Source organism: Colias eurytheme, chromosome 24 (assembly GCF_061535395.1).
Source record: "Colias eurytheme isolate Ceu_HAF_F1 chromosome 24, ilColEury1 Martin Lab GWU primary, whole genome shotgun sequence".
In the NCBI taxonomy this organism is placed as follows: domain Eukaryota; kingdom Metazoa; phylum Arthropoda; class Insecta; order Lepidoptera; family Pieridae; genus Colias; species Colias eurytheme.
In genome coordinates, this window is record NC_143003.1 from 838,830 (window position 1) to 851,146 (window position 12,317).

Sequence of the window (12,317 nt, forward strand, 5' to 3'; positions counted from 1 at the left end):
GATAGGTATTTATCACCATAAAGGGGTTTGGGATATAAATAAAACACCAGTTGATTAATTAACATAACTCTATTAAAAATAAACAGTTTAACAACAGGCCCTATTTACAATACGCCATATCTATCTACATTCATACATTGTACACAAGGATGGATAACAGCTGACATGGTCACTTTTATAATGAAAATCCATACAAATAAAGAAATTAATCTAATTGAGATAAATTAAATCTCTTTTGCAATTTTGTATATGAATACTAGGGTTGATTTATTTCTTTATAAGTAACATATGTAGTTTACAATCAGATACAATAGTTTTTTATAATATAAGTAACAGACTTTATTAATATAATTTACACAATATTTGAGATAAAATGAACATATTTTTGATGATGTAACAAAATGCATTGAATAATCAAGTTATAAATACTGATTACAATTATTGTGAAACAATCATAGATTATGATAGTGACCATATTGTCATAAATGCTTTTCTGGTGGAAAGCAAAAGAACACACAGAATACAATGTAAACACTTAAAGTATATGTATACAAAATACCTGACCACAAAAATAATATGAATTACTTGCATTCACATACTTTTATCATAATATTTGGTTGATAATAAAATTATAAATTCCAACATTGGGACTGATTCTGTTGTCACTTGACTGAATTAAAAGAGCAGTGGATCGTTTTTATTGACAAAATATCATCCATACTAATATTATAAATGCGAAAGTAACTCTGTGTGTTACTCAATCATGCCTAAACTACTGAACCAATTTGCATGAAATTTGGTATGGAGATATTTTGATACCCGAGAAAGGACATAGGCTACTTTTTATTGCGAAATAAAAAGTAAAAAAAAGTAAAAAAAAAAGCCGGGGCGGACCACTAGTAGTTTATAAAATGCTCATATTATACATTTTCTTCAAACAAACAGAACAGTGAAGGAAAACATAGTGAGGAAACCAACACATCGAGAATCACAATGTTCGAAGACATGTGACGTCTACCAACCCACACTTGGCCTGCATGTTTAATTATGGCCTGATCGTAGGAGGCCCGTGCCCTGCAGCAGGAACATAATGAACTGATAATAATGAATAAAAAAATGGTTGTCTGTAAAGTCGGTTTACTGACGATAGCTGAACGTAACAATGATTGTGATTCTTTGTCTCTCGTTCCGCGCTCTCGCTTGCACTTCAAGCCTTACATGGAACGCCTCAGAGCGAGGTAACGCCGCATGAGTCATGTTTTTTCGTGCGTGCAGCTGGCTCTATCGAATTATAAGACGTTGTCACGTCAAATATGCTATATGATATGACGACATTACAAGTCAAGTTATTTCCAACAGAATCAGTCAAATTTTCCAGTTATTAAAGTCAAAGATAAAAAAATACATTTTTGTTTAAGTACATGGAAATATTGATGTTCGTACTTTTGTGTAAAACAATTATCAGCTTGTAATGGCAAATATAAGAGCCAGCGCGCACGAGCAACTTTGTCTCCGCAACTATTTTGTCTCTCCCATCAATTTGTATGGGGAGTTGCGTCGCTACGTGCGCGCACTTTCATACTAGCCCATAGGTGGGAGAGACAAAATAGTTGCGGAGACAAAAAAGTTGCGGAGACAAAGTTGCTCGTGCGCGCACTGTCTAATAGTTCAGGGAGGCAATTTTATCGATCTGACAATAGCATAAGCGAACTTACATAGCATACTTTGTGCTATAATGTAGTTTGTATAATTAGAAAGAAAATTTAAGCTGATAGTTATATTAGAACATCAAGATCATTGTACAATAACTTAAACACATATTTCAGTATATTGGCAAAAGCAGTTGACCTCTTAACGGCATTTTGAGAGGTTATAGTAAAAGGTAAAAGGAGCGTGGGTGCCGAGCACACGTGTCAGAAGTGAAACTTCTTTGGCAAGATGCAATGATATCAAAATCGTCGCCTTACTCCATGACGCAAAATTGTATATAATAACACCACAGTATTACCATCCTACAGTATGGCGACGAATGTACTTGTGCAGAGAAACGGAGGGGAACTGGCGGGGGGTCGGGCGACGCGGGCCGCTTAATGCAATCACGCTGAGTTTGCATTAACTATCGCGAAAGGACGACGCAGTCGTATTTTTTGTGTAATAATTTTATTATACATAGGTACTTACATATTCTATTATGACGCGCAAAAACTGTTCCGTTTACGGATGTAAATCTACATTGAAATCCCAGAAGGAAACAATATTTCAGAAAGATTGTATTAATTGTATCTGTTGAATTAAAATCAAAGCTATGTATATGTTGTCCTCATTATTTTCTAATCAGATTGTACATCCCAATGCGAATGCATTACTTAGTTAAATGGTATAATATACAATTAAGAACGTCCAAAAATAAAGTGTCCACGTAAATAATATTTAGCAGTGCAATATCTGTAATTATATATTTATGAACAAATAATTACATTAGATTTAATAATCGCAATTATTTTGAATGTACATATGAATAAATGATTTCATCATAATATTAATAATAACAATTGTTTTATTTCCCATTTGTTGCAACCCTAGCGTATTTTCGTGTGGCAGCGTAAGTACCTACGCTGGCGGCGGCATCGCGCGACATCAAAGGCGATTCCTTACTGTAGGAAATAATATTGTAATACTGTGATAACACGGTATTGCCAAGACGCAACCTTGAAATTTCTCAAAGAAGTTTCACTTCAACAGTTTACACAAAAAATCATACCGTTATCATTTCCACGACTCACACAAACACACAGTTGGGTATCACTAACACTGCACTAACACAAACACTGTCATTAGCATTGAGATAATATTACTACGTATGGAGGAGACACCACGAACATAATCTGTGCGCCATTTTTTTGCTCTAAGTTTTAAAAATTATTATCTAGTTAGGTATTTACCGATGAAAGTTATTCCCTTGCACTTCTCCGTATTATTTGTGCAATATCGTAACACACACGAAGGCATATTTGATGCGTTTCACTTTAAAACAAATAAAAAATGAGCGTGCAGTTACGCCATATGGCCTATGTTGAGCGGAACATAAGTGATATAGGCGGTGTCGTCTCCATATGTATATCTCAATGGTCACTAGCCGATGATCAGTCCGCAGCCGAACTTGAACTGCTGCTTGGCTTGGTTGGCCATGCCCGAGAGGGCAAACGTGAACGGGAGGGGCTGCAGCTTCTTCTCGAGGACTGCGCCTATGTTCCAGTTTGAGTCGACCATTCCTGCAATTTTATTTATTTATATACTCTTTATTGCACACACAAAGTTTGACAAAATCAGGATATTATACTAAGCAATGAAATTTAGCAATTTTAGATATGAGAAATGGATAAATTTGAATTACATATTTAAATTATAATAATTATTTCTAACAATTAGATGCTTGTTTAATTTTAACAAAGCTAATGTATTTAAATTTTTAAGCTATGGCATAGCTTCTATCGCGGGCCTTGAGCGCGGGGACTGAATCCAGAAATTCCGTAACGAAAAATCCTCACGCTCCCCACGGGGACGGGCGCGGAGGTGTGGCTTGAAGGCATAGCATGCAATAGCTTTACCGCGGCAGTCCCCGAGTGCCACACGTCTTTTTTACATTTAATTATTATTTAATATCAATAACTCTTGGAGTGTAAATATTAAAGATATTGGTATAGAACCTATACAATTTCAAAATGGAAACATTGTGTTAGAATTTTATGTCAGTTTCCTTATGTTAAGATTAAAAAATCACTATTACAAAATCTGTACACTAGATGTACTTAATTGCAATATTTATTTATTTATTAATTCTTTATTGCTTGCTATTGAAAGTTACAATAAAACTTAACCTAGGAATACATTCAAACAATTGGCGGTCTTATCGCTATACAGCGATTTCTTCCAGACAACCAGACGTACGGAGAGAAATTAAATTAAAGGAAAGGACTAGGGCAGAGCAAAAATATATAATAAATAAAAATAATAATATTGTAATGCTTGTAATACCTCTAAAGACCAGCTCTGCCTTGGGTATGGTGACCTGGTAGCCGATGGTGCCCGTCGACTCCATCCCTCGGAACGATGTGTCCATTTCTGCGACAACCTGAAAGTTTATACAAAACATTATTTTTAAGGCTTTCAAATCATCTTATAAACTTAAATATCTATATGCTATAGCCAAAGTATTGACGAAAAAAAAACAAAATTCGAAGAGTAAAGATTTTATAAGTATTTTAAGTATTTTATAAGCTTTCCACCCGTAGCTTCGCCCGCGCAGTCAAAGAAAAACCGGTATAGTTCCCGTTCCCGTGGGATTTCCGGAATAAAACCTATCCTATTTTCCGGGATAAATAGTAGCCTATGTCCTTTCTCGGGTATCAAAATATCTCTATACCAAATTTCATGCAAATTTGTTAAGTAGTTAAGGCGTGGTTGAGTAACAGACAGACAGACAGAGTTACTTTCGCATTTATAATATTAAGTATGGATTATTAAAATAATATGAACAAATTCTACGCAAAAAATCAGCTATAAATAGCGCCGTAAATTAATAAACGTTTTGTAATAAATATAATACATATACTCACTTGCAATTGTTCACTGGCCTGTTTGAAGTAGCACACGTGGAAGCTAGCCGGCCCTAATGTTGCCGACACTTCGGAATCTGCAATACAATACATACATAACAAATAACTCCTAATATTAACAGTATTTTGGGTATTAGTACATGTATTTCGCTAAAAAATCGAAAAGGTTTAGCAAAAAATTGGTTGTTTGTAAAGTAGGTTAACGATCGAGATGTTTACGTGATAACGTCTTATTGGTGGCAGCGCTCGAGATGAGACGGGAGATCGGTCCGTCTCTCTCTCGTTATACCTGCGATTGCGCTTGTGAAGTTTTGGTGTGACACAAGTTTCTGAACATGTCACCCCACTAAAACGATTTTAAAAACGTTATCATGTTAAAAAAATTGAAGTATTATTTCTCAGAAGATGTTTTTAATACTGTTAGTTGCAATAATACTTAAATAAAATAAAAAATATACAAATCAAAAGCACTATTTAAAATTTCGGAAATAGTATCTTATAATTATATCATATCAGGGAATCCCCGAAGGGGAATTATTGCCTCAGATATTGGATCAGAAAACACAGTCGGGAATCCCGACCCTTTTCTGAGCCCGAATTGTATTCTCTAGGCCCACTACCCGTGTACACATAATATTATACACACCGTCCATAGTGTATCTCGCGGCTGCGGACACGATAGCGATCTCTCCGCCCATGACTCGAGCGCTCGACTGGTACACAAGCTCTGCGCCTAGAGCCAGCCGCTTGCTCACCGACTGCAATAATTAGATTATATAATATACTAGCTTCCGCCCACGACTTTTTACGTGCATCCCCGTTTTGCCCCGTTCCCGCAAGCATTTTGGGAAATCCTTTCTTAGCGGATGCCTACGTCCTAACATCTACCTGCTTGCCAAATTTCAGCGCGATACCACAGAATACATAATAGTAGCTAAATGCTACAAGAACGGACACTCTGCCTACCGCCAAAATTAAACATCTACCTCAACCCGCACGATCAGACTAAAAATGGTCCACATTTTTCTGCAAGGACGATACGCAACGAAGATTGACAACATTAATCAAATTGACTTAAAGTAATTTTGTGATTATCGTTTTTCGTAGAAAATGGTTAGGTATTGTGCTGTTTACGGATGTATTTCATCAGAAAAACGCGAATTTTTTTTACGCTAGTCACAGCGTTTTATGTGCCAACCATAAAGCGTTAACACACACATTTGCAGTTTCTACAGTGTGACTGTCAAAACGATAATTTTGTATGGAGTGTCCGGGGTGTGCTAAAAATTTCATAAAATATCGCGTAGCTAAATTCGTGTTGCAGTCAAAATGTTATACGATAGCAACATGTCAGGCAGTCATAAATAACTTACAATGCATTCTGAACAATAATTTACCAACAAACGAGGGTGAAGCTTTTATTACTGGTGTAAAATACCACAACAAATAAAAATAAGCAAAATCCTTATTACCTGCAGGTAATGTCCAACAACTACAGCAGACTTCTCACTAAAGTCTGGCTTTCCGAATGCCATTGCTAATGTATAATCTGATCCTTTGTACTCCAATGTGCCTTGTGTGGCTGTAAGCTTGCATTCTTGAATCTGAAAACATATATTTTTGAAGTGAAAACTTCTTTAGCGGCGTTGGGTATAAAATCTTAAACTCGCGTCAGGACACGTGACCTGATCGAAAAAGCGTAAGACGGATACCATTCTAAAATATCGAACATGCTCAACGTTAATAATCAAGTTTTCACTTCTGCCGGCTCTCCCGGAGTGCAACCCGTCTTTTTTTTTAATAAGTTTACATTTGATTTGAGTACATTTGTAAATTAGTGTTATGGGGTGCAATTAAGTAATATTTTACATTACATCATTTTTATGAAGTTGAAATAAAAATATTTATGGCTATTTTAATTACATTTCTATATAATATTATCATAGGTTACCAATTTTGTTGCACTTGTGTCATTGAAATTCACTAGAATAATAGTGATAACATCTTTAGAGTACACCATTAATAACATAATACTAAAAATAAAGGTTTAAAAAAACTAAAAAACACGCTTTTCATAGAAAACCGAACTAAAAAATAGAAAATTTTATAAAATTAGTGTATTGTTATCGGTCCTCAATAAATCTACAAAGTTTGAACGAAATCTGGCCGTTTAAAGTGGGTCAAAATCGCGCCCAAAGAAGTCGGTTACAAACAAACATACAGGTGAAGCTAATATAAAGTGTGTAATCATGAATAAACATAGAATAACATAGTAAAACATACCTGTGCAGCAGCTTTAAGCCGTACTTCGGGCGTCAACTGGTGTATAAAGTTAAAGTTAACATTGCCGGCCGGATCCACGTCACCGAGCACGACAGGGAAGGCCTCGGTGGGGGATATCTGCTTCGTCCCAATGTATGTTGCACCTAACTTGTAACCGTTCTGTGCGGAACTCATTGTTAGCGTGTGCGACATCTGGAATGTAATGTTTGGTTCATTTTATGAAAATATTAATAAAAACTCCATAAATTTTTAAGCTATTGCATAGCTTCTATCGCAGGCCTTGAGCGTGGGGGCCGAATCCAGAAATTCCGTAACGAAAAATCCTCACGCTCCCCACTCCGACGGGCGCAGAGGCATAGCATGCAATAGCTTTACCGCGGCAGTCCTCGAGTATCTATCTCATAAGTATATTACGCAAAGTTTTTAAATGAATGAAGAGTGAAAATAAGTATGTTTTGGTTGGTTGTTATGATAATGTAATATAGATAAGATTAGATTGTTAACAATTTAGCTATGACTAAGAGATTTACCATTACTTTAACTAAAACAGAGATGTAACTGGGTATGGGTATAATTCTTTATTGATATTTCTTTAATTTGTAGTCACAAATATGGAATTATACATTTTTATGTAATAAATGTAATATTTTAGATTCAGCTAGAGGTAACAAAAGTGAATTTACCTGGAAGTGATTGGATATTCCCCTGTTCACCATCATTTTACCACCTTCAAAGTTCACCGGCATTACATCTGAAATATTTTATAGCATGTGATGGTGTGGTGAAATATTAAACATAAAAATGTTGTGTGGTTTTATGAAACCACAGTAAAAGTGAAACTTAGGCACAAAATTATCGTATTTGTACGATAATTATCATACGGTTCGACCGTCACGCGACATGCGCTACACAGACCAAAAAGTTTGAGACGATGTAATAAAAGTTTCACTTTAATACCGCTTTATGTGTTGTTGGGTTTAGTTACTACAATCATTGACTTTTTATTTGTGTATTATTTCAATTCAATTTATCTATCATTTATATCTATACCACATTTCATAGATTTCATAGTAGTTTTTGTATGAAAGATTTAAAAGGAAAATTGATCCAATCAAACTAGCCTCTACATAATATATTGCACAAGTAGAATGTAACTTATTATTATACCATACTTTGTAAATATATGAGTTTTAATACTGCCATAATTGATGAGGAAAAATGTATATATTGACTTTAACAAGTGAATGATGTATAAATTTATAAAGAATAGAAAAAATTCGATCACGAGGCGGGACTCGAACCCGCATCCTTCGCGCCATTCCGGGGCGGATGCCTCACCAACTCAGCCACTCGTGACCCGCCCGAATGATCGAATTTATTCTATTCTTTCAGTTTTATGTGTCTGAAGGGACACACCGCGCGCCATCTATTGAGATGATTAACAACCATTTCAACCAATATGAAGCACTTTTCAGTGAATACAATATTGTAACGATGGAACACGACCTTTTTTTGTTGAATTTATATTTTTGGTTTTTATGGCATTCAAATGCTTTATAAATATAAATTTATAAAGAATAGAAAAAATTCGATCACGAGGCGGGACTCGAACCCGCATCCTTCGCGCCATTCCGGGGCGGATGCCTCACCAACTCAGCCACTCGTGACCCGCCCGAATGATCGAATTTATTCTATTCTTTCAGTTTTATGTGTCTGAAGGGACACACCGCGCGCCATCTATTGAGATGATTAACAACCATTTCAACCAATATGAAGCACTTTTCAGTGAATACAATATTGTAACGATGGAACACGACCTTTTTTTTGTTGAATTTATATTTTTGGTTTTTATGGCATTCAAATGCTTTATAAATATAAATTTATAAAGAATAGAATAAATTCGATCATTCGGGCGGGTCACGAGTGGCTGAGTTGGTGAGGCATCCGCCCCGGAATGGCGCGAAGGATGCGGGTTCGAGTCCCGCCTCGTGATCGAATTTTTTCTATTCTTTATAAATTTATATTTATAAAGCATTTGAATGCCATAAAAACCAAAAATATAAATTCAACAAAAAAAAGGTCGTGTTCCATCGTTACAATATTGTATTCACTGAAAAGTGCTTCATATTGGTTGAAATGGTTGTTAATCATCTCAATAGATGGCGCGCGGTGTGTCCCTTCAGACACATAAAACTGAAAGAATAGAATAAATTCGATCATTCGGGCGGGTCACGAGTGGCTGAGTTGGTGAGGCATCCGCCCCGGAATGGCGCGAAGGATGCGGGTTCGAGTCCCGCCTCGTGATCGAATTTTTTCTATTCTTTATAAATTTATATTTATAAAGCATTTGAATGCCATAAAAACCAAAAATATAAATTCAACAAGTGAATGATGAATAAAATGTTTTTTTTTAACACAGATTTAATCACTACTAAGTACTAATCATCTTGCGTAATACCTAAAACATAGTACATATTATAAAAAAGTTGTTTTTTTCGTAGTCATAAATTATTACTGACATTCCTTTAATTACAAATTTGTAGTTACAAATTTGGAAATATAAATTTTTTAGTTTCAGCTAGACTTATGGAATATTATCAACATTAAATTAAATTTTCAAATAGTCACAAGTTTTTTATGAAACCCGTACAATATAAATGTATGAATAATATTCTTAAAGGTAATTTGGTGTCTACAATAAATAAACTTGAACTGATTTATTTACCAAATCGGTTTTTTTTATTGTAGCATAGGTACCTAAGTATATGAAGTTAGAATTATTATTGTGCTAAGAAATTTAGGTTAGGCCTTATTATTGAATAAATAGCACTTATAAGATTTGGGAGCATTTTATATGGAAATGTACTTAAATTAGCAAAATGTTTAGCAAATACTGTAATTTCGTAATATAATTTATCGTATTGAGTGATATTACATCACAAGGTAACCAAACTTTATGGTGATAGCCTACTTTTAATAATACTTATGTTTCTGAATGAAATGTTATCAAAACTATAAGAAATAAGAATATCTTGCTCCGGTATCTATTCTAACTGTCATAAATTGAGTAATTTGTGCATAAAATTCTCACCTTTGGTCTTTTTGTGCAATTCATCTAAAGTTCCTGGATTTTCACGTTTGTTTGCATCTTCTAAATTTTTAATGTCGGTGCTGGTTAATCCTGAGTTGGAAACACGGAATCGGCTTGTTATACCACCCATTCTTTAAGGAAAATCTGTTTACTTTTCCTAAATTCCACAAAAATCAATGAACATGTGCAATGAAACACAATTCGGTGGAATAAAAGACAATCGGTGCAAACTGCAAAGTTGACATATGGTAATACCAACATGTATCAGACGAAGTACCAACATAAAATTTCCTAAAATAATTTCTTGTCTATGATAAGTTCCTAGAATACAGATTTCTTGTAATATTTATTTGTTAAATCCACAGTTAAATCAATAATTTAAACCACATTAAACCGTGTAATCAACTTATGAAGTAGATAAGGACAAGAAAAAAGATAATATTACAAAACCATTGCATACCTATTTATTTTTTAAGCAGGCAACCACCATGCAACAGACATTGGAAAATGACACTGACTGCTGAGTGCTGATATTTGACAAGTGACAACTGAGTACTGACAACAAACATTGGAAATTAGAATTTGGAAATTCTATTGATTGATTTTGAACTATATTATTATAAATTCTTAACTTAAGATCCTGGGTAACCGTGCGGTTTAAATCACATAAGAATGCCTAAAGTAGTGTCAAGGAGTATCGTCTGTTCGGACACTAAAGATCAGGAGGAGTACAATGAAACGAAACCACTGCACATTTATTATTGTTTATGTGGTCAAATGTCCCTCATTCTCGATTGTACACTAGATAGACTTCCACTCAGGCCCACAGACGGCGCAAGAGTTATAGATGGCTCAAAACACGCGCATAAAATCACATCAGATCCAGACGAAACAGTGTATTTGAAACGTGAAAAAGGAATCGAGAGGCAATACAGGTTAAAATGTAAGAAGTGTGCTATTCCAATATATTACAAGCACGACCAAGAGAGCAATGTAGTGTTTATAATGGATGGAGCACTAGTTCAAACAGTGGGTGAAGTTACAGATATTTATAAGCAAGTAGCATTGGCTCAGCCCAAGAAAATTATGGTCACAAAACATACAAAGAATATGGGCAAGTTTAGTTCTGTAACAGTGTCCACTATAGACGAGGAAGAAGATGAAATTGAAGCTCGGGAAGTAGCAGACAGTTATGCAAATAATGCTAGAATAATTGAGAAACAGTTGGAAAGGAAAGGTATGAATAAGCGGCAGGCTGAGATGCCTGCCCAGAGCTCTACAGAAAAGAGAGTTAGAGGCACACTGATAGATAAATAGATAATAGCCAGTTAAAACAAAATGTAATGACATTTGGAAGTATTTACATGATATACAAATTTATGTTTTAACTATTTGTATATAGATTAAATTCTTTCACTTCTATATCAAAAAGAAACATATACCTATGTAATAAGGTCACATTTTAAATTGGTGTTTTAAAATGATACCAGCCAATCAGTGATTTGTAAATATGTGTGTTAATAAAGTATTGCTATCATGCAATTGTTTTATTACCTTACCATTGTTCACTTAAGGACATTATATTAATTATAATGTAGAAAAAAAAACAACAGTTGAGATTTCATTTTTTTATTCATATGAAAACAACTTTACAATATCATTTTAAACAATAAATATAGATAATAATTAATTAAACATTTTTCAATTCAATATGACTGACGGAGTAAATATAATTTTTTATAAATAGTACATAATATTTACATTGTGTTTGATTCAAAGTGAAAACTTGTAAAATAATTGATTTTTTCATATTTTGCTGCTTCTGTTGGATGATAAAATGGATAATGGATGGATAGCTAAATATTTACTTTGGTTTTGAACGTTAATCAAATTTTGAAGCAAAGAATTTCATTATTTTTCTAATATAAAGACAAAAAAAACTAATTTTTACTAGTACAATAAGTTGTATACCGCCAAAAATTAAAAAAAGGTATGTAATATCAATGGAAGCATTTACATTATTTTCTGACTCCTGTGGTTTCTATTTAAATTTAAAACAATGGTTTCAACTAGACACAAAAGAACAATATAAATTTAATTATACTAGCTTGTAATCGAAATATAAAACTCATTAGAAAATTCAAATTTTTAAAGTCAATATTTTTTTACAATATTTACAATCATTGAACAATTTTATAATACTATTTAATTTTGCATAACATTTTGTCTAGCCTGCAATGTGACCAATAACTAAGCCTAAGGTATTATCTGTATATTTTATTTAACAGACAAAAATAAAAAGAAATTGTGCTATGGCACCACACAAC

At 34.1% G+C, this 12,317-nt stretch overlaps 2 protein-coding genes across 2 annotated transcripts; one reads left to right on the forward strand and one right to left on the reverse strand.

Annotated features, from left to right (window-relative positions):
- Window positions 1–2,754: 2,754 nt before the first annotated feature.
- On the reverse strand, window positions 2,755–10,214 carry LOC149897852 (mitochondrial import receptor subunit TOM40 homolog 1-like). The gene is made up of 8 exons (XM_090115829.1): window positions 9,991–10,214; window positions 7,583–7,650; window positions 6,900–7,091; window positions 6,089–6,220; window positions 5,263–5,374; window positions 4,617–4,693; window positions 4,036–4,132; window positions 2,755–3,272 (listed from the first exon to the last, which is right to left on the reverse strand). The coding sequence occupies exons 1-8, from the start codon at window positions 10,118–10,120 to the stop codon at window positions 3,133–3,135; spliced, it is 948 nt and encodes a 315-aa protein (XP_089971955.1). The 5' UTR covers window positions 10,121–10,214; the 3' UTR covers window positions 2,755–3,132.
- A 337-nt stretch (window positions 10,215–10,551) lies between these two features.
- Window positions 10,552–11,307, forward strand: LOC149897853 (STING ER exit protein). Its single transcript, XM_090115869.1, has one exon. The coding sequence runs from the start codon at window positions 10,663–10,665 to the stop codon at window positions 11,305–11,307; it is 645 nt and encodes a 214-aa protein (XP_089971995.1). The 5' UTR covers window positions 10,552–10,662.
- Window positions 11,308–12,317: the final 1,010 nt, after the last annotated feature.

Excerpts from the sequence above, each read along its gene's own strand:
- LOC149897853 (XM_090115869.1), top strand. The coding sequence starts at position 10,663 with ATGCCTAAAGTAGTGTCAAGGAGTATCGTCTGTTCGGACACTAAAGAT.
- LOC149897852 (XM_090115829.1), bottom strand. The coding sequence starts at position 10,120 with ATGGGTGGTATAACAAGCCGATTCCGTGTTTCCAACTCAGGATTAACC. Across the intron at positions 7,092-7,582 it reads GAATATCCAATCACTTCCAG|ATGTCGCACACGCTAACAAT; the intron begins GTAAATTCACTT and ends ATTACATTCCAG. Across the intron at positions 5,375-6,088 it reads TTGTTGGACATTACCTGCAG|TCGGTGAGCAAGCGGCTGGC; the intron begins GTAATAAGGATT and ends TAATTATTGCAG.